The sequence below is a fragment of the Scophthalmus maximus genome, chromosome 1 (genome assembly GCF_022379125.1).
Source record: "Scophthalmus maximus strain ysfricsl-2021 chromosome 1, ASM2237912v1, whole genome shotgun sequence".
NCBI lineage: Eukaryota > Metazoa > Chordata > Actinopteri > Pleuronectiformes > Scophthalmidae > Scophthalmus > Scophthalmus maximus.
Window position 1 is genome coordinate 30,071,130 of NC_061515.1, and position 27,008 is coordinate 30,098,137.

Below are 27,008 nucleotides of genomic sequence, written 5' to 3' on the forward strand. Positions count from 1 at the left end.
GTAGGTGAGGAAGTAGGTAGGTAGGTAGGTAAGGAAGTAGGTAGGTAGGTAAGGAAGTAGGTAAGGAAGTAGGTAGGTAGGTAGGTAGGTAAGGAAGTAGGTAAGGAAGTAAGTAGGTAGGTAGGTAGGTAGGTAAGGAAGTAGGTAGGTAGGTATCATCAGTGAACGTCTGAAAGCAGCTTAAGTTTAAAATCTAAATGAAATCAACAATTAAACCTCAAGTGTCTTTGCTGTCGATTTGTTTCTGCTCTCTATGAACTTCTCTCTCGCAGCATTAGATAACTTTGTGGTTTTCCCTCCTCCGTCCCGTCTGGACGGAGGAGGGAAAGCAGCCGAGCGTCAGATTGCTTTAGTCGTCTAAACATTGAGGGAAACAGCTCAGAAATATGACGGCCGGAGCTTTGGCTCCACGTCATGAACCACGGGGAGGAAGTGATGCGCCGCACCTTCGGCAGGTGACGATGTTGACGAGCAATGTGACAAAGACTCTTGTGCTCTACACGACCTCACCTCATCCGATCCCGAGCCAAAGATGAGCAGGTCAAACGGGATGGCGGCCACCATGTCTATGAGGAACCAGCCTTTAAAGTAGTGGATGGCAATCTTCGCCGGGTGGCTGACCACTTCCTCGTTGGCGTTGACGTACGTGGTCCGGAAGTTTATGAGGATGTCCACGATGAACATGATGTCCACGATGAGGTCCACCACGTTGAGCGGCGAGCAGGAGTAGCCGCACTCCCGCCGCCTCTGCTCCTCGATGTCGTTGAGGAGGAAGGCGGCGGAGTAGGGCGTGAATATGGCCGTGTAGATGACGAGCAGCAGGATCAGCCAGTCCCACACCGCCTTGAAGGGGCTGTAGTGGAGGATGGTCCACTTGTCCATACGTGGCGTCTGCAGCTTGTACTCAGGCAGAACATCTGCACCCAGAGACAGAACCTGAGGAGGAAGACGCAGAATTCATCAACCACCTCAATAAAAGTATATCATCATAGAAAAAGGATTAGGTCATGTTTGATGACATGTGATTCATCTTTAGCTGTAGGAGTTAAACTCCAGTGCTACAACTGTACATACTGTACAAACCTAATGCACGTGCAGATTACCTGAGGCAGGAATCATTCATGTGGTAAGTGAAGGATGAAAAACCTGGTCCAATTATTATATATTTCTTTAATATTATCTATTCCGGCGCAGGCTGCTTTAATACCAGGATTTTATAAGGTTGAGGAAAAGTACCTAAGATTACAGCTGCAAGAGTAAAATATTTAGTCACGATCACATGGCAGAATAAAATATCTGGGAACGGTTTCAGGTAAAAGATAAAAATACCATCGACACAAAAACAACAGCCGGCATAAACCCTGTGTTTTGCAAGTAAAATCCACTCCAGCGAGCCTGGATGTCGGCATCATTACCTCCGTTATTGCAGTTAGCGTATAAACCCTTTTTAATATGGATATTACAGCGGCGCCATGGACCATTTGGGATGAGTCTCAATGACGTGGAGGTAATTATAGGTGGCGGGCGGAGGATACGTCTATTCATCCGTGTCTGGCGCCTCAACAGGCCCAACCTTTCGGTCCTCGTCAGGCTCGCGGCTGACGAGGTAAAGAACATGAGCCGCAAGGGCAGAGAGACGATTACTGTGGGAAGAACCTTAAATGACTCTGTTTTGGCACCCGTCGCTTATTGCAACGTCGCCTTATCGCCATCATAACCACCCGACTGCGAGCAGGCGACCGGGCGCATGCGGATCAACGAACGCACAAGATAACGGCTAAAGTGTTAATAATTGATTTGGTTATTTTAAACCAACTCTGCCCTTTGTGTCATGGTGAGGGTCAAACGCTTTTACCCGCCGATATGGGGTAACCTTTGAAATCAATCAGAAAGCAAAAGTACAGACAAAGGGAAGGTGTTCCATTATTCATCGGGCTGCCACCTCCTTACAAGAGGGCGACTGAAACACCCGTTTCATTACAGTCACAAGTCAACGAGTAACTGAGATTGACTTTCTCATAACCGTGCTTGGATTTCTGACGGAAATAAAAAGAGACCTACGCATGGAGACAGATTTGTACGAGGTGCAAAGTCTTTTTTCATTATCTTGCACTTCAGGATCAACAGTGATGATGCCAACAAGACGGTAACTGTACGCGGTGATACATTTCCCCTCGGAGTTGGCTCGCAGGCACAATGACAGTTCTGGATTAGCGTGCTGCAGCTGCAATCTGTTGCTAAATAAAAGATCCCATCTTAATAATTTAACGCACCTACTGTGGCTAAGTGCACTTGGCGTAAATGAACTCTGTCGGGAGATTACGCCGGGATTGTTCTTTGTTTGGCTGCGCTTCAAACGACATGCAAATGAGCATGAGCTTTCTCCCCCTCGCCGGTTCTGTTCTGTTCTGGTCGGGGTACTTTTCATAAGAGTAGAGCCGTTTCATGTTCCTGTGGTTAATCATCCATCATTCAAAATAATGCACATGTCGCTGGTTTGATTCCACGTTCAGCTCCGGAATATTCAGGCGAGGGGTGGTGCCTGGGTAGACCGCCCCCTCGCTGTGAATCTTACGGACATTTTCCTTTTCTACGGCAGGAAAGGTTTTGGAAAATGTCCAGAGTAACATTTGCATTCTCACAATTTCAGGAAAATGAGAGCAGCGTCATTTGACCAGCTTCGTTCATCTGTATCTGCGAGGCAGCTGACGACTTTCACGACATCTGCCGTCGCTTAGTGTTCGGACCCCGAGGAAGATGAAGATACGTGCGAGTGCTTCCATGATTTATGTATCCGCTTGTTAGTTGAATAATTCAAACTCCTTGTGGAATGGGGAATGTTACTGCTGGAGTAGTCGGCGTAATTCACGGTGACAATTCTGAGGCTGAGCGGTAATTGTGAACCCAAGGACGGAGCAGATAACATCGTGACAACACAGTAAAAAAGGTTTAAAAGAGCATTAATCCCACATTAGGCGGCCTGCCCCCTCAGTGCTGCTGAATGAATTTGACAGCGGGTAGCTCTGGAGTCGTCCGACCCCTGGGAACACAGCTAACCGTAGCTCGTCGACTGACAGGGAAGGTGACAATGACCTCTAACCCCCTTCAGTAACTCTAGAGTTACGTCCTGAGCTCTGGACACCGTCTGGCAGCGGTAAGAGGATCTCTGACTCTCTGCCACAAGAGACGGACACCTCGGCCGCTTGACGCATCAGACCCCGTGAGTTCCAATTAATCATGGTGAGGCTCACAGAGTGTGTGTGTGTGTGTGTGTGTGTTTACAAACCAAACTTACATGATTTGTGATTTATTATGATTAGAGTCCGACCGATATGCAGGGAGTGAAAAAAAGATTTTTGTTTTTACACTTTACCTGAGTGACCTTGTCGGTGACGTTGTGCGTCACTTTGACCTTTGGGGCGATGATGGTCTTTTCAGAGGACGGCGGCGACGGACACTTCTTCTCATTGTTGACCTCGGAGAAGTTGAGCGTGATGAGGGGGATCTTGTTGATGGTGCTGTACCTGTTGAGGTTGGAGTCGGAGGTGGAGCCGAGCAGGCTGGATCTGATTTGGCTGAGCGGCCCTGAAAGAGACAGCGACGGAGAGAGGACGTCAAGGATAAAGTCGCCAAATCTTGAACCGCGGTCGAGCCGTTGCTGATGCAACTGGCCATGTGGTTTGTGGAAAACAGTGTTTGATTATGATTGAGTGTGAGTATGAATCTTTGTGGAGTGAGTTCAACCACAACAACACTGACGATACAACAGATACTGAGATATAAACTGGACAGCCTCTCATTGGCTGGTCGAGGATGAACAGGCCTTTCAACGTTTCTCATTAGAAGATAATGAAGAACAGTTGGAGAAGAAAATACACAAAGACGTGTCTGATGAAGCCTGGACACAATTGGCGCGTCCCATTATACCTCGGAACTTGGAATTACAGACCTCTGAGTCGGAAGTCGGAGGAACTTCACCTACCCAGACTTGGAAATCCAAGATGGCTGCTCCGGTGTCTTATTTGTGTCTCAGTAAATTTGTCGAACACATGGCACTGTCCAATTATTGTCTGTGGATGTGTTTCTAGTTTTGCTGATAATGTCTAGCAGGCGTCCAGCTTGTGCTTCGACATCTGAGCAAATGTATAAGTGGAACGCAATCAACTCGAGTTATTCGGGTGTGACGTCGTTCCGAGCTGCAACTTCTGAGGTATAATGGAACGCAGCAAATTAGTGTGTTACTAAATTAACAAATAGGTCTCATCATTATATGACGCAAAGTTCACAGCATCACAAAAATCAGACATTAACACCCTGGATCCTTGTGAAAACATTCTACACCGCAACACTATGTGACAGCACACACATACACACACACACACACACACACTACAACCATGTGGCCCAATGAGAGTGATAGAAAGTGAACTGCTGGTTCAGTCGCGTGAGCCAGCAGAGGAAGGCCGCTCCCCCAAAGTACAGTACAGTGATTGAGAGTCAAGGACAGAGAAACAGACAGCGGAGGATGAGAGGTTGCATGCGCAGCTTCAATACATGCCACAGTAAGGAAAAATCATTGTACTCATGAAAAAATAATAATAATAACTTAAAAAGAAACACAAAAAAAGCTGAGGCCATACCCCCAGCCATCCAGGAGCGAGACACTGGCGAACCAGGAGAGAAAAGAAAGAGGAGGTGAAGGGCAAAGTGGAATCATGGCAGGGGAGGTTGGGTTGTCGGGTCAGTAGTAAATATTACTTCAAATATCACAAATATCATGGCATGTACAGTATCAGGAAATACATTACTCTGGCAAGTCTAGAATTCAGATGTTCATATGTGACAGCAGACTCATTCCACTTGACTCCTACGACAAAATCAATTCTTCTAAATCATCTCGTAATCACGTCTGTTTCGTGCATGAGGCCCAGTGACGACCTTTGGCCTTCAGGGAGTCAGAGCATGTAGAGTGAAATGCATGCAGCATGAGCAACCGCTACAGTTCATTGCATTTAATGAGGGGGAAAAGACGGAAGGTGAGCAACGCAGTCGGGTTGGTCTTCGCCAGAGGTCGCACAGAAGAGACAAACAGGTTACAGACAGTGGGAGGCGTCGCCTTGTGAAGCTTCATCGATTTTCTTCAATGAACAAAACCAGGAGAGAGATTTGAATGTGTCGCTTCATGCGAGCGCGTGCAAAGCTCGGTGTCTTTGATTCTGCCGAGCCTTCCTGGGCGCCCGGCGAGGATTCAGAGCTGTGGTTTGTGCTCTCAAACACACGCACACACACACACACACACACACACCGTCAGTCATTCCACTCAAACCGCGGTGATGTGGAGAACTCATGCAGCAAGCAGGCTTTACATACAGTACACATGTGTCATATCATAGACGTGCTGAGGTTTCACAATCCAAGATGCTTCGGTCTGCAGTTGGTTACCTTTGATGTTGCGACCATTGTCTGCGACGGCGGCAACATGGCGTCAGAGAGGAGAGAGAGGGGGGGGGGGGGGGAGTGGAGATGAGTTTCTGCTTTTCGATGATGACAAATGGGGGCTGGCATCAAACCACCACTACTGTCCCCATGAACAATTCATTAGGCTGAAGTAGATGTATGACTGGGTCAGCCACGCCGAGCTATTTGAATGATGATTGCAGATGGTGGGAGACTGATTGGCCTGAAGGAAACTGGGGGGCACGTCTCCCCTCAAAGCAATGGGGCCCAAGAGGCTAATGGGAGGTTTAGACTCGCAGGAAGATCAATATCACACAGCATGGACGATGACTCACTGTAATAGTGATTAAGAGACTGGCACAACACATCTCGCATCTCCTATTTTGGGACCGCGAGGAGTGTGGTTATTAATAAAGTCAGATTACAGTGAATGTTTGCCACGAGTAATAAACTCTTTCATAAGTCCCTTCGTGTAAAAGATGAAAGTTTTTGTTGCACGAGGAGTGGGCGACTGCTAAGCGCGTTTTTGTTTTTTTTTATCTCCGCCAAGGACGTGATCGGTTCGGTTTGTCTGTACGGACGGATTGGAATGAAAATTCTATCAAAGGTCTCTGCGATGGTGAAAGGTCATTACATTTTGGGAGAGATCCAGGAATTATTCTTCAAAATTGGTAAATAATTCGGAAGATCCCATTCAGTCTTGGCGGATCGTAAGAACTAGACAATCATGTGTCGGAGTGTTCTGGCCTTGGCGGAGGGATGCGCTCTCCTGACATACCTGGACCTTCCCACCAGTCAGGTAGAACTGAGGTCCAGTTGTCCGTGTACAGCTCTGCACAACTCCTGAACGCTCAACGACTACAAGAAATTCAACCGCTGAAAGACTGTTGTAGTATCGGTTCCTACCTTCACTGGCGTGTCTGTCTCTGAACGGCATCTTGGAGTTGGCGCCTAAGCCTTCCATGTCATGTACGGACGAGGCTCTGCGAATACTGCACACGCTCTCTCTGGAGGCGGTGGGCGTGAGGCCCGGGATCGACGGGGAGGCGACAGAGGTGTCCCCCTGGCTCGGTTGACGGGTCTGGGGAACGGCCTGGTCCTGGTATATCCTGCCCCAAGTGCGTTTGGGCGACGAGTGGTCCAAAGGCCCGGACACGGGGGTGGAGCAGTGGCTGGGGGCGATGAGGGCACGGGTGTCGTTCGCGTAGGAGGGACTGCAGCTCTCGCGGGTGGCGGGGAGCTGGTAGTCGTGCGTGGCCACCGAGCCGTCGCTGTGGCGAGGGGAGTCCACCATGACGGCGTCGGGGTCTTCCTGGGGCAGCGACTGCTTGCTGATGCCCAGGAGAGGTAAGGCCGGGAAACGGAAGCGAAAGAATCTCCCCTTCCCTGACGGAGTAGAAGAAGAGAGCAACAAAAATTGTCAAACTGAATCCATAACGGTCATATTATTCTTCATTAATGCCCCATCTGACACCAGTATATACACCTTCAGGCAACGTGAAGACAGACACTCTGTAACAGTGGAGACCAAAAACAGCATTCAACCAGAGTGCTCGTGGGTTTGTAATGAGCCGGTGGGATCCACATAACCCCCACTGACCTCGTGTCGTGGTTCTCCTGGTGTTTGCACCAGAACTCGCTCGCAGTCTTCAAAGTCCCCGCCGATATTTGGCGCTTGTTTGCCAACAGCAATGAAAAGCCTGCCAATTGCAGCAATCTTTTAAAAAAGGAAAAGACCCTGAAAGATCAAAACAAATGCCCATTCCGCCTCAGGCGCCAGTTCAATTATTCATAGGAGGAGGACATTTGCTGGAATATTAGGAGTGGTCGCGGTGCATCGAGGAGTCAGACCTACAAAGGATCTTTAATGAGTGATTGAAAGCTCCGGGGGAGATGAGGAATCTAAGATATTTATGGCGCTGGTATCGTAACAACAAATACTTGTGAGGGAACGTTACGCAGGAAAGAGTTGGAATGAACTCTACACAAGTCTGACAATATCTGCAAACATAACGCTCGCAAGAATGGCACATATGGACGGCATGTTGTGAATCATTTAGTCGCCTGAGCATATGCTTTACATATCAGAGAGAGTCAGAAGCTCCGTGACAACCTGAATTCATGGACCAGCCTCCTCATGTCGCCTTGTGTGTTTTGAGCTAAATTAAATCAGGTTATATTTGACACATTATTTCAACTCCAATGTCTGAACAGAAAGCAGCTAAGGATGTGTTCAGAGACACAACAGGAGGTGAAATAGAGGAGAGAAAGAATGTTCCAGGCTCAGCAGGGAGCAGCGATCGTCTTGTTCTCCCATATTGTCCCTTCCACTGGAACGAGAGTGAAAGAATCTAATTTTCCACAAATTGCTCTGCGTCTGTTTGCGTCGGTGTCGAGTCTCTCGTCAGATTGCCGACGGAGAAGATCATTTGTGTTTAACTGCCGATTCCGAGCTGGTTCCGGAGATCATGCTCAATTTTACAGAGAAGGACTAAACGTTCATTTATCATAGAAATTAAATTTGTGCTCTCGTTTCTGCAACGGAATCATGAACGTTGTCACCGATGTCAAATTTGTTCTGTGCGGCACATTAAAAACAAGAGGAGTTGAGCCAAAGTGCTTCCCAGAGGAAAGAAACACAAGCGTAAAGAAAGAGAAGTAAGATCAGAAGTGTGACGATAGAATTAAAATCTGTGCAAAAGAAAATGGAACCGGAAAAAAAACTGAATTCACAGTGAGATGGCGACAGAAAAGAGACACAATCAGTGTTTATATTGATCCTGATTTACATTAACAGAGTAAACCTGCGTTAACCATTACGTAGCCAAACCAAGGAAGAGACCAGTGTTCTCCTGGTTTCTACCCCCAGTGATGGAAAAGACAGAATACACATAAACAACTCGACCTCTCGAGAGAAGGAGAATCCTGTTGGCGGAGAAAACAAAAAGCAGGTGAAGAAGGAGAGAGAGATAAAAACAAGAGTGAACCTCTGAAGGACATTCACTCCGAGGAGAGAAGCTCCGGGACTCGGGAGGCTTTAAAAACAAAATCTATCTCTAGTGGGAAAAACAACAGCTCCGCTCTGTTCCCGGAGCCGACTGGTCCTCCAGTTTATTATTTACACCTTCTCTTTACCGACTGCGATTGGACACAATGTCCTGCAGATCGTGATGCATCGTCCTGTCTTTACAGTAGAGCAGAGGCTCAAACACTCTCTCCTCTAACAGAGAGAACTGTGATTTGACCATATTGATATCTTTGACAACTGATGGTGCTCCACAGCTTTTCACATTTAAAACTCGGGGACTCTGCGCCTGGACACGAACAGATGCATAAACACTCGCCATGAATCTTTCTTTAATTAGCTCATGATTCAGTCACACATTCACGGCGCTGGGTAAGTAGCCTTATTTAATTGGGATTTTAAAAAAGCGGAAAGCACGTGTTCCCTGACACTCTCAATCTGCAAAAACTCCCCAGCAGCTTCACACAGGCGACGGACGCTCAGTGGCCCCTGTTGCTATGATACCAGATAGTAATATTTGCATCGAATATTAATTGGGCCCTCAGATCCCGTTGTCGAGGGAGTGAAATGTCTTCCTGTACCGACGTCAGGAGGATTAGAACAATAAGCCTTCGTCCTTTCTCTTTCTGCCTGTTTTTTTTTTCAGATTTAAAAAAATAAAATAATCAACAGAGCAGATAATGTGCTTACTAACTGATTTGCATGTACCCTCAGGAGTGTTTTACCTGCTGCCCCCAGGTCTCCTCTTACTCAGCAGCTGCAGAGAACAACACTGGTTTATACAGAGGACATTAAAGGTTTGATTAAAGTTTATTAAGATAGTAAACATGGGGAGGAGGAAGACGAGGGGATAATGTCGTTGATTTCCCTTTGTCCTCATCTGTGCACCAACTTCTTTATTTGAATGTTTTTCTAGTGCCAACGTTTAAACATTGTCTTTTCAGCGCTCTACGTTCTATGCCCACCACATGGGAAATCAAAGTATTGTTTTTCTAACTAATAGTGCAACATGACAGGGGATATGGCTGAATTCCATATATTTGGTTTTTGTTTCCTAGATTGCAATTAAAATGAAACCTGAGTCTTCAAGTGGTTGTCTGACTTATGGCCCACAGTAATGACAACATGCTAATGTATGCAAAGGTCTTATGGTGAGTTCACACCAAACGCAAAGCAGATTTTGGCTTGACTCCTCTATGAATCTCCCTGGTAGTTCCTCTGAAAGCAGTGAGGCCCTTCACACTGTTTTCTGGAGGCTCATGAATTAACCGCCCGCTAAAGTGTCCGAGCCCCATCAGGAGCAGGACGGGGAGAAGCCCCTCGCCGGGTTTCAGGATGGATGAATCGTCCCTAAGGGACAGAAGCAATCGATAGGAAGCACCTAATGCAGAGCGGCTCGTTCCCCGGGAGGAGCGGAGGATAATGCAACACATGGATCATCACACGGCTCCGTCCACAGGCAGCTGCTGATGCACAAACTGCACAGCTGCACCGAGATGATTCTACATCTGCTGCACTTTCTTCGTCTGTGATGCCCTGTGAAATTAATGCAGAGTTATTCAAAATCCCTGACCTCTGTCCATCTGCAAGTTAAAAAGTGCAACTGTAGAATGGGTTGCGGTGAAACGAGGCCAAGAAATCAGAGCTGCAACAGTTAATCGATTAGTAATCGACGACTAAATTAATCGCCAACTATTTTGATAATGGATTAATCGCTTCAAGTAGTTTTCATGAGGAAAAAAAAATCTGAATTCTCTGATTTCAGCTTCTTGAATGTGAATATTTTCTGGTTTCTTTGCTCCTCTGTGACAGTGAACTGAATATCTTTGGTGTGTGGACAAAACAAAATATCACGTTGTGGTTTTGGGAAACACGATCCACATTTTTCTCCATTTTATGAACCAAGTTAGTATAATCTACAGATTAATCGCTAATGAAAATAATCAGAAAGTGCTGGAGGGAGGAACGGAGACTCAACCTTGTAAACAAATCTGGAATCCCACTTTAACTCAGAGGCGGAGCAATTAGCATCCTCAGAAAAGCTCATACAGTCCATTCATGCAAGAGTCTCGAGTGTGTGTGTGTGTGTGTGTGTGTGTGTGTGTGTGTCTCTTCCAACCACACGCCCCATGAGGCAACGGCCTGCTAAGGGCCTCGTCCAATTACAGGCGTGGAGAGGTGACCCCTGCTCCTCCGCGCTCCTGCTTTATATGTCATGGACGGAAAGTGGAGAAAGACGATGACAATGAAGAGGGGGGAAGGAACACCGCTGGGGAATGGCATTATACGGCATTACGCCGACAGCTCTGGGAAGCGGAGGGCTCCCCACCCCCAGCCCCCCCCAGCAGCACTGCTCCAGCGGTTCGTCAGTCCGTGCTGGCAGGCTGAGAGCTATAATTGGGCCAGACCTTTGAGATGACGGTGGTGCTAAGACATCAGTGTCCGCTAAACGCCGGTGTCAACATGCCAGAAGAAGCTGTCAGCCAGGAAATTCCTGCAGCTGCACTCGTGATTACGGCTGCGAGTTGAAGTGAAGATCTTTACGTCGGGCAACGCGCTGAAGAAATGAATCACAAACAGCAAGGCAAGAAAAAGTCCTTGTCAAAGCCTCAACATACACTGGGGATTGGGAAAAGGTTACATGTACTGCGTGTCTACAACACGGCACCAGCACAGCAGGGATTTGGGAACAACAGCTTCCACATTCCCGTTCCCCCGCACCACACTTCATCCCCTTTACTCACGCTGCTCGGCTTTGGAAGGCGAGGTGTGGTTGAGTCTCTCCAGCGAGTCGCTGCTGCCTTCGTCCAGGATGTTGTCGAAGTTGAGGATGAACATCATGACCACGCCCTCCTCGTTCTTCACCGGGATGATGTGGGTGGCGCACAGGAAGTTTGAACCTGAGGAGGAGGAAGTTCAGAAATCAGTAACATCACATGCAGAGTGTGTGTGTGTGTGTGTGTGTGTGTGACAGTTAACATTAAAGACAAACCATTTCCAGTTTTATATTTAATTACGGGATTCCACCAGAGGAGCTTTGCATGATTCCCAGTATTAATCTTAAACAACATGAAATAAGAACGCAACGTCGTTATATGTAAATCACAAAATGAGGAAAAGCACAAGAGGTCCCTTTACTGTATCATACAATGACTTCCACAGTGTATCAGCATGTTTTAAAAACATCCACCCATGACAATACACTCAGTGTATCCCAGTTCACCGATCACAGTCTTCATCCTTCACCGTTTTCCTGCACAAACCTTTTCAGCCTCACGGCAGAAGAACAAAAAAAGAAAAAGTTAATTGCTCTGAAAGCTCAGCGGTTGAAGCTGCTGATGGCGCCGCAGTGGGAGGTAAATCTGACGCAGCGCTGCTCGCCGCTAATGCCTCGTGTCTAAATGACGCTAATTTATCAAAGAGGTGAACAGAGAGGCAACAGAGGTCGCACTGTTTATACCACGTCACTTATCTGAGGTGAAATTTAATAAAAAGCAGCTGATGAGATGTTTAAATTCGCCCCGGACTCTTTAATGATTTGTTTGGGATTAAAGCGGTGAAATCACTAGTTTGCCGAGTGGAAATGTGGAAAGGACGGCCAAACGTGGGAAAAAAATGAGACGTGGACGAAGACATTTTAAATTATGAACGTGGACATCTCTGGAAGATGCTCTCGCTCACATTAGGCTCCAAAGTCCTGCTGTCACCAGGAGGCTATTTATAGTTCACCCAGCAGGCAGCAGCAGCCGGCGGCACACACACACACACACACACACACACACACACACACACACACACACACACACACACACACACACACACACACACACACACACACACACACACACACACACACACACACACACACACACACACACACACACACACACACACACACACACACACACACACACACACACATCTCTAGTCTCTGGCCGTTTTGCTCTCATCAGGCTCTAAAATCATATCGTGCAGCAAAAACAGCAGACCGAGCGCTTCGCCCCGCCGGCGTTTGATTTATGTGTCGGCGAGCCCTGATTCCGCTGGGCTAAGCAGTACGCTGCCCCCTAATAGTACATCAGTGTCACCAGAAGTGGATGGAGCCATTAATTTCAGTCGGAGGGAGGAAAGGAGTCGAGGACGGAGAAGCAGCATCACACCTCCTCCGTCTTTCGGTGAGGACGACGAGTGGAGGGAACGAGCAGGAACAGTCGGGATGAGGTGGATTTTAGAATAAATAAATACATGGCTTTTAATGGTTGGGAAGAAAATTTGGACTAAGAGTCCTTGACTCAAGATTTTAATATGGAACCTCTTGTGTTGTTGTAAAGCGCCAAATAAAAAAGACAAATGTTTCCGTCTCCATGGAAACAAGTGACTGCTCCCGGTGAAAAAAGCAAAGCCGCTGAGCCAAGTTAGATATTACAATCATTCATCTCCGGCACACAGAAACTTGAGATCATCTTTACTCTGCTGCAGGAACACGTCCGTTTATGGAAAACTATGACAAAGTTGGAACCGTTTACAAACTAGGAATTTCAAGTTAGTCAAGTTTAAAATAATACAAAAATCCCCATAGTGGGAATAATAAAATCAGGGGCATGCAAACATTGTGCACACGAGCATTCATCATTCATAAAAAGTCCAATAAACAACATGAATACACACAAACACACGTGACAGTGTGTTTAGTGTGACCTTTGCATGCCTCAGGAGGAGACCTGTGTGTGTGTGTGTGTGTGTGTGTGTGTGTGTGTGTGTGTGTGTGGAGCAGGCATGTGTGCATTCTAAAAATAAGCCACTTGGAATCCATGGGCATTTATTATTCATAGGAGCTAAGTATTATGTTCTAGAAAGCATAATGAAAGAACAAAAAGGAGGCTGGATGGTTCAGTGTGTGTGTGTGTGTGTGTGTGTGTGTGTGTGTGTGTGTGTGTGTGTGTGTGTGTGTGTGTGTGTGTGTGTGTGTGTGTGTGTGTGTGTGTGTGTGTGTGTGTGTGTGTAAGACATGATCAGACAGGGAGGGATGTGGATATATAAATTAGCTGGAGGAAAAATAAATACTTAAATTATGTCCGGATACAATTATTAATTATGAAGGTTAATGAATGTTCTGTTTATGCACATGCTGCTTTTTTCATGTCACATGTTTTCACGAGCCTGCCCCGGCTGATGCAAATACATTTGAATTTTAAAAGAGCGAGAGGAAGGTCAAGAGACATGCACGAGAGCCGCAACCACACGCAGGGCCAGGCGCTGAGTGTGTGTGTGTGTGTTCATGTCACGCACACGTCTTTTCCTGTTGTCATTTCTCTCAGTCCCTCGCTCTCCCTTCAGCCTCAGTCTCTACCCCAGAAACGAGAGGTTTTCTACAGGAAGGAAACACATGAAGTGTTGGAAGTGGAAGGAACAAACAGATCAACAGAGCAGCTGCTAATGCAAATGCTAATACCTGCCTGCCTATCCTGCCTCAGCTGAGGGTCTCACACACACACACACACACACACACACACACACACACACACACACACACACACACACACACACACACACACACACACACACACACACACACACACACACACACACACACACACACACACACACACACACACACACACACACACACACACACACACACACTCTTCTCTGTCCAACTGAATGTAATGAGGAGGCGATGGAGCCGGTTTACACGGAGCAGCAGTGTAATGAGCGTCTCTGACCTGGATATCTACAAAACACAGTTCAGCATCCCAACGTGAAACCTCAGGTGTCGGCTCGTCCTCTTCCCAAACACTAATCACTTCGTCTTCTGTCTTTAAAGAAAAGAAAGGAACTAAAACAGAAAAACAGAAACTAAATCTGAGCTTTTTGTTTTTCCGTCTCTCTGATCCTCTGAGGATGGAAGAGAAGAGGAAAGTGCTGACAAGCAATTCGAGAGAAAGTCAACAATTAACTTTGCAGAACTGTCAAACATCCACGTAACAAACCTTGAGCAAAAGCTGAGTTATGACTGTTTTGTATTCTACATTTATATTGGTGGTTTGTCGAAGTCAAGCGTTAAGCCTGAGTGGACATGTGGCTCTTATTGATTTAAACATTTTCCACTCGGCTTCATTTCCCCACCTGGATTAACGGGCTACCTGGTAATCTGTTGCTACGCAGATGGCTGGGCAGGATGACAGCGCCGCACGGCCCCGAAAGAAAACTCAGCATCTGCCAAGTCACAGCACGACGACGACGAGTTCTTCAGTGTTTTCACACCAACGCCGCATCATCAACACACGGCGACTCTGCTGCCGTCGAGGATTCACCGTTAACTCTGATCAAAAAACACAATATCACCTCCACGCCAGTTGGTTCAACACCAATTCACAGCTTCTTGGACGACGGGGCCAACCGAGGATGTGACCGTGCATTCATGTGGACTCGGAATAATTGGAAAAATGAGTTTTCCGACTGGAAAAATGCCACGAAAGTGGAAAATTGACGGAACTCGAGTTGCCACACAGAGACATGGCGGAAGAAAGAGGGTTAGTTAATGGTGAGGAACTTTTGATTGATTATTTGGCTAATATTCATTTTGTAATATGGTATTAAGTTGTAATGGTTAGCTGCTGTCCAAGGAGAGACCTACACAAGTAAAATAACTTTTGTTTGGTTTATTCATCCTGAGTCGCCCTCCCCAGTATCTTCTCCAAGTTAAAGTAAAGACTCTCCATCAGGCTCGTGTCTCCCCACTCCCCTGAACTCTCTCTGCCTCACATTTACTGCTCACTTTCATTTCTCTCTACTGAATTAATCATTAAGCCGTGATTGTTTTTTTTTGTCCTGAGGTGAAAAACAGCTGCTAATAGCCAAATGGTCAAATTTGGTTTTCATGAAACACATAAATCTTCGGGTCGTTCCCCAAGTCTCCAAGTTAAACAGACACAAACATTTAGGACCGTTTGATGATTCGGACAGGCAGGTGATTTGAAACATCACGTGTGGCTCCGTTAGTGTTACTGTACGTTGCCACACTTTGCAGACGGAGCAAACCTACAGTAAATTATTAAGCGAACGGGCCTCGTGGAAGCTCATATGCGGAGCAGTGAGACGAGTTTTAGTTTCAACACGCTGGAAATTTCATTGGATTCCATTTCCACTATCAATAATTAAGACAATGCAGCTCAACGTGCGTTCGCCGAGGTGAACACGTACACATCGATCAGTGCCATTAAGATGCATCTGCTCAACTCGCTCGTCTCAGAAAAACACAGAGCGGTTTAACATCGGCTGCCTGCTTGTGTGACAGTGATGGTGGGATTGTGGCATATGGGAATTTTGATATCCCTCATTTGGAGAAACTGCTGCCAAGAGCATCTCCGTCAAAATCATTTTAAATTGCAGCCTGTGCCCCCCCCCCCCCTGCTCTTTTAGACACGGGGTGTGTGTGTGTGTGTGTGTGTGTGTGTGTGTGTGTGTGATGTCACTGTCATGAGCCTCCAGCAGCAGGAAGACGTGGGTTGGTTCCCACCATGTTTCAGACCTGGTACTGGCTGATGATCCCATCACACCCGGACAGATACAAGTTACAGGTGTGAACTGGAATGTGTCCAGGACCACATCTGGACCACATCGGAGGGACTTACGCAACCGACGTCCTCCCCTCATCATGAAAATGCCGATCTTGTTTTTAAATCAAAATTTGGTTATCACATCCTCTCACAGTGTGAAAGAAAGCGGGAGGAGGAGGAGGGCTTGTGTTTTTGTTGAACCTTTCTAGGGAAAAGTGATCCCGTCCTGGACCACCTCTTTAGGTCCGATGAACCTTTCACACCCGTTATTGTGGTTCGGATTAGTCCGATCATCTGGACCAAACAAAGCAGGTGTGAAAGCGACCTCGGTTTTAATCCCCCCCCCTATTTCCAATGTCGGGGACTTAAATCACTATTTAAACAATTAATAAAATCTATAATAAATCTGGGCCTCATACCACCAACACATAATTTAAATGCAAACTGAAGCTTAGTAAGAAACAGAATGAGTCACGCTGGCGAACAGAATACAGAAGATTTAGTCATCGTTTCAGTTCGTCCTTGATTGTGGTGATTGTGTTTCCAACTCTCTCTCGGCTGCAGAGTTTAATTCACTTCTGTTGCCATTGTTTGTATTTTATTCATTTCACTGGTCATTGTGTTCTGGCTGAAATGTGTCTTATTTTCCTTATGCTTCATATTGATATTCCTGGAGGCTGATATTCACTCTGTGACATTGAAATCCTATTATTATTGTGATTATTATTATGTAAAGTAAATTGTCACGGTACTTCCTGTGGACAGAGAATGAGAAGATAATCTTTAGCAATTCATGGAATAGATTCAGCAATAATCTGTCTGCGGCTTTGGGCGCCATGAAGTTTTGTTTGGAAAAGGTGATGTAGGAGACTCTGAACAGAATCATTCATATATTTATAATGTGAAGCAAACGAGATAAGTAAAGTGACTTAGATGTGTAAGAAAATAAAGCAGATTTTGACAGAACGACCACTATGTTTAAAATAAAATATGCACTCCTCATGATCATCTTTTATGATCTATTAATATGTTGAAACTGAACGTGTCAACGATCAAATGCTGCAGCCACGTCTGCTTCATAAACATCTCGCCTTGAAACAAGAGAAGCTGTTTCAGAACGTGAAACACACTATCGCTGTCAATATTTTCCATGTAAATGCAAACAGACGGAACTGAACACAAGCTGACGAGAGGGCGTGACACGTGCAAGCAAAAGCAATTACGATACTCGGTGATGTACTCTAAGTGCTCCTGTAGATGCCCAAACTCATTTGATGAAAGAACGGTCTTCAAGCTCGACGGGCTCCGGCTCCTGTCAGACTGAGAGATCGCTGCTGCACTGCAAACCCAAAATTACTTTTGTCAAAGTGTCCAGGATCCAGCTAACTGTACTGTACAGCCTCCTGCCTGCAGGAGAAGAAGGACTGGAGGAAGATAAAACACAACAACTACCAAAGCCTGTGTTTGTCTCAGCTGAACAGAATCCACTGTTCTCAGACATGAACCCTGGAAAAAGTCCAGATAATTGGAGTTTGAGTTTGCCGTTCACATATGACGAACGCAGCAACAGATTCTGACACGAGGTTAAAGCAGATTTTTCAGATATGAACTCCCGAAAATTGGGTGCAGACATTTTCTGGAGTTTGCCGTTTAACACATATGCAGGACGTGACGAGAGTTTTTATTTGCAGCCATCAACACGTTCAACTCCAGGACATTTTCCAGAAATTTTACTTGGGGGCCGACAGGAAAATTTCTGGAAAAATGTCCTTGATAATGTGCGGATGTTGATGAGGTGGTGTCGGTACGTGATGCTCTGAAGAAACTCGCTGATTCAGGCTCCATCAGAGTGACTCTGCAGGCGCCTCAGAGCTGGAAGGGTTTCTAAAAACGGTCCATAAAAATAAAAAAATCATGAATGTAGCCTTTCACCTAATCCAGCTGATCCTAATAATCATTGAGTCATCGTGATCAAGATACTGTTACATCAGTTTAAACGACCGTAGCGAGCATTAACCTCACGTCAGCGTTAATATTGGATTCCACAAATACATCCGGACAGAAAAGTCAAACAATGTTGACATGAATGAAAACATATCGGGTCGGACTGAACGTGATCCGATGAATGAGAGAGGCTGATGAATGGCTGCTCATTCACAGATGTGCTTTCCACACATCCAATCTGTGAATGGGAGAAAAACAACGATCATGGAATCACACACACACACACACACACACACACACACACACACACACACACACACACACACACACACACACACACACACACACACACACACACACACACACACACACACACACACACACCAACCTCGCTCTGATACCAGGATTTCATAACGATAAACGGTATAATCATAGGAGATATAATCTGTCTTGCTCACTCTTAGCTCATCTTTTTTTTTTTATCTCGCCTGCACTGAGGGGGCCGGGGCTCTGAGCCCCTGGATATGAGGAGAAACACGGGGGAGGTGTTTGAGCCACAGCAGGAGGGGGAGGGGGAGGGGCTGTCAGACTGTGTTTGTGTTATTACCATCAAATAATATTGTGTGTGTGTGTGTTAAATCTATAGATGCAGCATCAGAATGACCCACATTAACTCACAGTTGCTGTAGAGCAGGAGGTTAAACTGGTGCATGTGCTGGATATTGGCGACCCGAAGATAAATATTGTATATTAGACAGTCACATGACTTGAGTGTGTTCCAGCTCCATTCAAATGTTTAATCTTCTTAGCCCATTCAAAACTAAAAGCCTAATAAATCCTCTTAAACATACACATTCAAATACCTGGGGCACGTTTCAATGAAACTGAATTTGAATTTATTGCAAAATTGGAAAACCAGAAAAACCTCCTCAAGAGCTGAGACATTAAAAATAAAAAAAGCAACAGAAAGCTGGTGGCCACTGAGGGAAGGGGTTATTGATCCCAGGAACCTTCTTACAAATCAAGTGCACGGATCTAAGTACCAACAGGTAAAAACTGGAACGACAGGAAATCTTTTATCCGTCTGTGGACACAAACCGTTATCTTTATTTAAGGCGGCGGCAGGTGCAATATTTTTTTACAACTTTTTTACAAATCAACAAAACTCGGCAGTAAAGAAAAACCCTGGTGAATTTGATCTGGGGGCTTTAGGCTGCAGAAATGTAGTTTAACCTAAAGTCCTCTGCAGCAGTTGTTTGTGGCAAAACAGCCTCTGCAGGTTTGGGACTGTGTGACTGTGTTTCTCCAGCTTTGGATCCGACACGCCAGGATGAATTTCAGCGCTGCGATGATACATAATGGTTCCATCAATGGTTGCCAGGACAACACAGCGCTGTACTGCACAGGATGTGAACAGGAGGGTGTCGACGGACAAGAGCCAGATCGTCCGAATGGTCAAAAACAAGAGTCCTACTTTAAATCCTTCCAGTTCTAAAACCCACTCAGGTTTATAACGGCACCAGCCGAGGACAGCGACCGCGAGTCGACGACCTGCGGTGGAGCTTCTCCATCGTGCAGCCGGGGGGGGGGAGAAACCATCGAGAGCGAGAGAGACCCGTTATAGATGAGATCCAGAGCGTAGAGGAAATAGAAGCCTTTTCTACAACACAAATGTGTCCCTGTCACTTCAGATTGAGAGGTGGTGAGGAGGGGGAGGGGGACGCTCATTACACCGTCTTCTCTCTCAGCCTCATGAGAGCTGATGAGAATTAAAGGCAAGGTCGTACGTAGGGTCTTGCATCAAATTACTTTAATAATAATAACTTTCTTTATGTTCACGTAGTCCTAAAAGGAGGAGGAACCCCACCTGCACACATACAACTGGAGCTGCTGGATCCTCTCTCCTCGACACCTTCATGTACTCTGCTCACTCCCTTCATCCCTCATCGACACACGTCAAACTCGCCTTCACGACCTTCCATTGACTTTCACAGATACAAACTCCGCAGTGCTCTCCAACGCGGCCCCAACCCCGAGACTGGGGGGAGAAACAGAGAGAGAGCTTTTCTTTTTTTGCACGGCAGTGGATCTACGAGAGAATTGGTTGGGTTGTTGTTTTTTTTTTACTCACAATGGTTTCCTTCCATTGAACTCAGGTCGCTTCGGGCATATATCCAAAGTCATAGCGTCATCAGTTATCATGTGCAGCCTGCTCTCAGGCTACTGAGCCTCATTGACTAGTCGGTTGTTATTCTTAAGAGCCGTCCACAAAGCAAAGGGCAGATACATCAGCAGCATCTACTGTACGTATACAGAAAGAATCAAGTCGGTTTGAAAGCGTTGTACATCCTCGTTGAATTATTTTAATCTTTCTAACTCGTCACAATCTGAAGCTTCTGGATCCATATTAAAGACATTTTAAAAGACAAGTGGGGGAAAAAAAGTAAATAATCTCAGTGGAGCACAAACCAACTTTAATCTATTCATGGCGTGACATTTTCAGACGTACTTGCTATTTGCGAGCGAGAGCATTAACCACGTTGCCGAGCTTATGGATTTCTCTGTACGCCCTGAGAGTCCACTCTTCATCACGGGAACGTGACACTGTAATTATTCTGTTTGAGTATGTGAACGAAGACGCAGATGGATCAGGTGCTGCCGATGAAATAAGATGTTGAGCTGGAAGTGTTTGTTTGTTTGCGTTCTCACATATTCAAATGTGTATATATATATACATATATATATGTACACACACACACACACACACACACACACACACACACACACACACACACACACACACACACACACACACACACACACACACACACACACACACACACACACACACACACACACACACACACACACACACACTGGAATTTCCCAGCTTGGGATAAATAAAATGACTATCTCTCTCTATATATAGATATAGATATAGATATAGAGATAGATATATCTATCTCTATATATATAGATATATATATATATATATTACACTCCAGAAGACAAGGCACAAGTTTTAGATATTTACATATTACATGAATCTGCGCTTGTATGTATCAGGGTGCAGAAATTAACAATAATAAGATCATTATGTTAGGAGTTATACATCTTTAAAGTGAAGGGCTAAAAACAATCCTCCAATCTAAACCTGTTTTTCCTTCCAATAATTAATTGCTAATTTACTTTAGTCAAACTTTGTGACGATTTCTCCAGCACGCTGCTGGTTGTCAGGGAGTTTTTATTTAATGTGATTGTACGTGTGTGTAATTTTCTTTGTCATTATCGCTCATTACCACGTCGCAGTCCACACACACACACACACACACACACACACACACACACACACACACACACACACACACACACACACACACACACACACACACACACACACACACACACACACACACACACACACACACACACACACACACACACACCAGTCTCATATCTTACACTCTCTACATCACAGATAATAATTACTTCTGTATCCTTAATTTCACTCACAAAGTCACAGGTTTGTTTGTTCCACGTGGAAACAAATGCACAACTATGATCGCACAAACACATTTGTCTTTCCCAGAGTTAAATAGAGGCACAGTTCAGATGGTATCTCTGGGTTATTATTAAATTCGTAAGCAGCACTGACATAAGCAGCAGCCCCAGGCTAAACTGTGAGCTGTGAAAAATTACTCACCAAAATCAGGAATCTCTTTGTATCTAGGCTCATGAAAAACCACATCTGTCAACAGCAGGGCGATTTAAAGATGATTTAAGAGCAGTGGCGGAAAAGAGGAGGAAAAAATAGAATATTGGAGAATATGCGGGTTTTTAAAAAGCTGCTCTTGGAGCAAGTGCAGTCAACAGCTCAGCGCCTTACAGCACTTTTTTTTTTTAATGACAGTTACTTCCTGTAGAGGTCACAGAGATATGTGAGCGCTGAAATCACAAAGCATTAAAGAGCGCCGCCGGAGATTGTGCTGACGAGCAGAATCTCCTTCACGGACTGTAAAGGACAGCGGGCGATGCCTTTATGAAGACCCCGGGTCACAGGATTAACAGGGAAGGAGATTGCCTCAGAAAACAAAGACCCCGCGGTCCAGGACGAGACGAGCAATCAGCTCATTCCCCTGGAATTCCAAAACAGGACGACGGAGATAGAGGCTCCGAAATGTGTGTGTTGGATCAAGTTTCTCAAATTCAATTCTATGATTTAGAGTTTCTTCTTCTCCCGGTGATCCCTGATTTTTCAAAGCTGCCTCGGCTATTGATCGTTTATAAAATATAAAACGCGTGTTTGTCTGTAGTTTTACACGATTACAAACATGATGTGGTGTCGAAGGACAAGGAGGCTCCGTGTGATTTAGTGCGCCTAGTTAAAGCAGGTGGACGACCTTCCCTGGAGAAAGCTGAGAGGAAAACACGGAGGTAATTAGAGCCACAGGATACAGAATGTGTAATGAGACCCCCCCCCCCTCTTTTCATCCAGGTCTCCTGTGGGCCGGCCCGGCGGTGGGAAGGGGAGGGCGTTCGGCCGTCATTGATTTCCCCTCTCCGATGGACCGGTTTTGAAGATCAATGCAACATGCAGGTACTTGTGTCCTCATTAATGCGGATCAATGCAGACTGGCTCGGCTGCACAACACAGAAGCCCGGAGAGGCATCGGAGTCGTAAGGCTCGTCTATGAATCCTCGTCGTACAGTATAAGAGACGCATGTAGGTCCTCCGTCCGTTCAGAACTTACTTTGACTAAAAGGGACTAGATGTTTCCTGGAGAGAGGATTAAAAAGTGAGAGTACGCTGCTCATCCTGCTGCCTCCTGAAAGCCTTCACACAACATTTGTGTTTGGGTTAATTAGCTCAACAAATATTCCCAGAAGGTTTTCTACATAACGTAAGGTTTTTGTTGTTACTCGCTAATGGTCCCGCTGCTGATTTTTTAAAACATATTACCACAGGATATGTTTAACAGGGCGCGTCTTGAAGGTTTCGTGCTACGTTCTTGTAGGTTAACAACACCACTTTGTGTCATAAAACTTTTTGGTGAGAACCAACTAACGTAACGGTAAAGGTGGGCTCAGACCCTGATTAATCTGCTCTGGAGCGTTAATCTGTACCGTTTCAGGAAACTGAAAGTTCAGTAAAGATGATATATTAACATATTGACAGTCTCGGGGGGGAACACACCACTCCACTTTAAACAGAGGTTGCACTCTGATTTTCCTCTCAAGCATTTTTCTGCAGCTGTATCTCCCGCGTCCGACCTTTGACCTCTCCAACGTCTATAAGGATACGATCATTTGTAACCGCCAAGCGAAGCCGTTCTCAAGCCAATCCATTTCACCTCTGGGTGCGATTCACCATGATTTGATGCCACAGTTTCTTTAGTAAGATTAATTCAAAAGTGGCAGCTCAGAAAACATCTCACTTATTCTGTTCCCTTTCGACTGCTGACGAACTCTTGATTTCACAAAGAGGCCTTTTTTCCATTAAAGATGATCAAACCACATTCAGACGTTTCATTAAATCAAGGAACTTAGATCTTTTCTGCCTCATTTATCCTGTAAAATAAAGAGTTTTGATGTCGGCAAACGAACGCAGATACTGTGTTAAATCTGTGTGTGTGTGTGAGATTATAAAAAACTATTGGTCCTAAACTTCGGCGGCCCTGCAACATTACATAATGAGGCTTGAAGCTCTGAGTACCTGTGTCATTGTCAGAGGTCACAACACCAACTGTCCCAGCTGATGTGACTGTCACTCTGGAGCTGAGTCAGCATCTCCACGTACATTAGCGTTTCAAGAGCAGCGAGACAGTAGATTGAAGTATGACATTCATTACAAGAAAATCTCCCCCATCAAATTATTCTTCAGGGAAGTGAGCCACATCTTTCCATCCAGCGCCTGCATCACTTCACTGCGGAGGAAACCGCCTCAGCTGCTCCTCCAGCCCCACAGAGTTATAAATATACGTGCACTCTGTGATTTGCTGCTACAAAACGCTCCAGATTGAGGCGACGGAGGAGCTAAAAATGACCCGGACGGGGTGAAACGGCGTTAAAAAGTCTCACCTCTACACTTACACATGAGACCAAGACGCGATGATCACCCTCTCGTGGAAGAGGGTGCACTTTAACAGGAGAGAGACGAGTTCCCTCCACCTGAGCCCACCCAGTCCGCCCACACAGACACTCACCGTCCTTGCGGTGGTAGGTGATCTCCACCTTGCGCTCCTCCGAGCCCAGCAGCGCCTGGGCCACCTGGGCCACCGAGTGGCGGCTGGTGAACTGGCCGTGCAGGAAGTCGCAGGTACACGGCCGCTGCATGACGTCCGGCCGGGAGAAGCCCGTCATCTCACAGAAGCCGTCGTTGCAGTAGATGATGGCGCAGTTCTGCACGCGGGCGTTCGCAATGATGAATTTCTTATCTGTGAAGGTTAGAGAGGAATATCATGTAAAGACTGAAGTGAACGAGGAAACGGTTTATTATTTCAAACATTAAAACAGGAAGATTAAGAAAAATATATTGAAATTGTTGAAATTGGTTCAAATGGGATTATGTGCTTTAATATAGGTTCTAATAAAATAAAACTTTTCAGTGTTGATTTAATGTTCAAATTATTCTCTATGATTGGCGTAGCGTTGTACTTCACGATTATTAAAAATAAAATGTTTTAAAGGTCATTTTCGCACATTTTCTGATGTAAGGTTGCAGAGTCAATGTAACAGTTTTGATCAAATGTTCAAAATGTTTTCTATGATTGGCATAGCTCTGTACTTGATGTATATAAAAAATATTTTATATTATATTTTCCCACATTTTCAGATGTAAAATTGCACAGTGGATGATTTTTAACCCTGCAGGCCTCCAGCAACACATCACTGCAAATAATCGATGAAAGATTAACGTAATTGGACAATTTAATCTGGGAAATTACGGGGTTTATTGTTAAAGGTTATGATCTTAAAAGTCATTTTTAATCCTTAAGAGCAATTAGCAGTGAGAGCAACTGACAGACACCAGGGGTGATAAGGTTAATCATCCAAACTTATGATGATTTTCAAGGACCTTTGACACGCAGCAGGTCATAGTATTAAAAATAGAACTGGTCCATGTGCATCATGATCTTAGCAGCGGGAGACACAATAGACACCAAAGCGCAGCCGCGCGATGCTGGACGTCAGGGAAACGTATACTCACTTTGTCCATCGAATTTCCGAATGATTACTCCCAGGAATGTGTTCTGTGGCGCGACATGACCCCTGCGGACCGGCATGGTTCCCCTGGAAGAACACGCGTGGTGTTTACACGGAGGTTCGGCTGCGCGAGTGAGTGAGCGAGCGAGTGAGCGAGCGCCGGTTCCCCGCGTCCGAAAACACCGGGGGGGTCCGTCAAGTTGGAGCGGGCTCCCCGGTTTCTTTGTCACCAGTCAGTCATGCTTGCAGGAAGAAAACAAAAGATCTCTCCTCCTCTGTACTGCCGTGCTTCTTTTCTTCCCTCCCTTTACACGGAGTCCGGTGCGTCCGCGGGTGAAGGCATCGCGTCCGCTGCGCTGCTCGCCGACGTGACGCTGGAGAGGAACGAGGCGACAGTCCGCGGCTCCGCCAACATCTCGCCGTCGCTCCTCGAAAGCGCCGTGCGCGCGTACGCGAGCGCGTGCGCGTGGAGGAGGCGGAGGAGGACCTATTGTTGTGAAGGGAGGAGGGATGGAGGCGCGCACGGCGGCGCACGGCGCGAGGGGGGAGACCCACGCGGATGCGCAGACAAAGCGGCAGACGGAGACAGAAGGGGCGGCGCTGCGTAACCGTAGTAACGCGTTACTGTAACGACGGCGGCTCGTGAGTGGCCCTGCGTTGTTCTGCAACGCGCATGCTACTTCTCCCCCCTCGGCCACACGCGCTCCAGGCGCCGATGAGTGGTGACGCCACGGCTCAGGTGTGTCGTTAATGGAGAGAGCCGTGGTTCAGGTCGGACATCCGGGTAATCACACCTGGTGCTGCTGCTGCAGGGGGAGGGGGAGGAGGAGGAGGAGCTGAGGGAGGTGGAGGAGGAGGAAGAGGAGCTGAGGGAGGTGGAGGAGGAGGAGGAGGAAGAGGAGGAGGAGGAGGAAGAGGAGCTGAGGGAGGTGGAGGAGGAGGAGCTGAGGGAGGTGGAGGAGGAAGAGGAGGAGGAGGAGGGAGATGAGGAGGAGGAGGAAGAGGAGGAAAAGGAGGAAAAGGAGGGGGAGGAGGAGGAAGAGGAGGAGGAGGAAGAGGAGCTAAGGGTGGAGGAGGAGGAAGAGGAGCTGACCATGGTGCTGCCGAGGAGCGTCACTTCTTTTCCCTTTTACACGAGCCTTACTTGCTATTCCAAATCACTCCATTTGTATTTTCATATATCTCACAACAGATTGAACACATCATTGTGTCTAGTATTCGTGACTGTATTTAGCATTTTTATTGTTATTGCATTGTATTTTATACCTTATCTAGGTATAACGTTTCACTGATATTGACCTGGATCTCACCTGGAAGTCACAATTCAAAATGTCGACCTTTGTCTTCCTTTCTGAAAGACATCAAGACGATGTACGTTTGCACCAAATGCTCTTCATATACCCAGACCCCCGTGTTGAGACGTTTATTATTCCATTACTGTGAGAGACTGGAGGAACAGACTGGCGCTGCCCTGGGGCCAGAACACGAGCCACAGTGAAGACGGAGAAACAGCCCAGTGCACGGTGGCAATCGTATTTTCAACTCTTGGGATAGGGTTCTGTCAGTCCACCACTTTGCTCCAGACAGTATCATCTCAGCTACTGCAATCAATTTGTTGTACAAAGAAATACATTCGTGGTCCTGAAATCTTCCAGAGGGGCTGTGTCTCCTGCCGGACGCCGTCGGGGAGGAAGCTCCGTGGTTTATGGGAACTGATGCTATAAACAGTAAAAACTCGTATTTACTTAACCGTTTATCTGAGACATCACTTTCTGTTTTAATACGCCTCATGAGACCGCATCCTACTGGCCGGGATTAGG

The 27,008-nt window shown here is 46.2% G+C and overlaps 1 protein-coding gene across 5 annotated transcripts in view; it reads right to left on the reverse strand.

The window, feature by feature from the left end:
• The window catches only part of kcnh7 (potassium channel, voltage gated eag related subfamily H, member 7), a 43,115-nt gene extending 17,178 nt beyond the window's left edge, over nucleotides 1–25,937 (reverse strand). For 2 of the 5 annotated variants that reach the window (XM_035638581.2, XM_047335810.1), the window contains exons 1-8: nucleotides 25,193–25,935; nucleotides 24,189–24,419; nucleotides 11,227–11,382; nucleotides 6,364–6,843; nucleotides 5,443–5,463; nucleotides 4,641–4,664; nucleotides 3,374–3,585; nucleotides 511–936 (exon numbers count right to left, since the gene is read on the reverse strand). In XM_035638581.2, coding sequence (XP_035494474.2) covers nucleotides 511–936; nucleotides 3,374–3,585; nucleotides 4,641–4,664; nucleotides 5,443–5,463; nucleotides 6,364–6,843; nucleotides 11,227–11,382; nucleotides 24,189–24,419; nucleotides 25,193–25,268 — 1,626 coding nt within the window. In that variant the 5' untranslated portion in view covers nucleotides 25,269–25,935. Of the gene's footprint in view, nucleotides 1–510; nucleotides 937–3,373; nucleotides 3,586–4,640; nucleotides 4,665–5,442; nucleotides 5,464–6,363; nucleotides 6,844–11,226; nucleotides 11,383–24,188; nucleotides 24,420–25,192 lie in introns of all 5 variants that reach the window. The other 3 variants (XM_047335817.1, XM_047335820.1, XM_047335821.1) reach the window with 3 other exon arrangements.
• Between the last annotated feature and the right edge of the window lie 1,071 nt (nucleotides 25,938–27,008).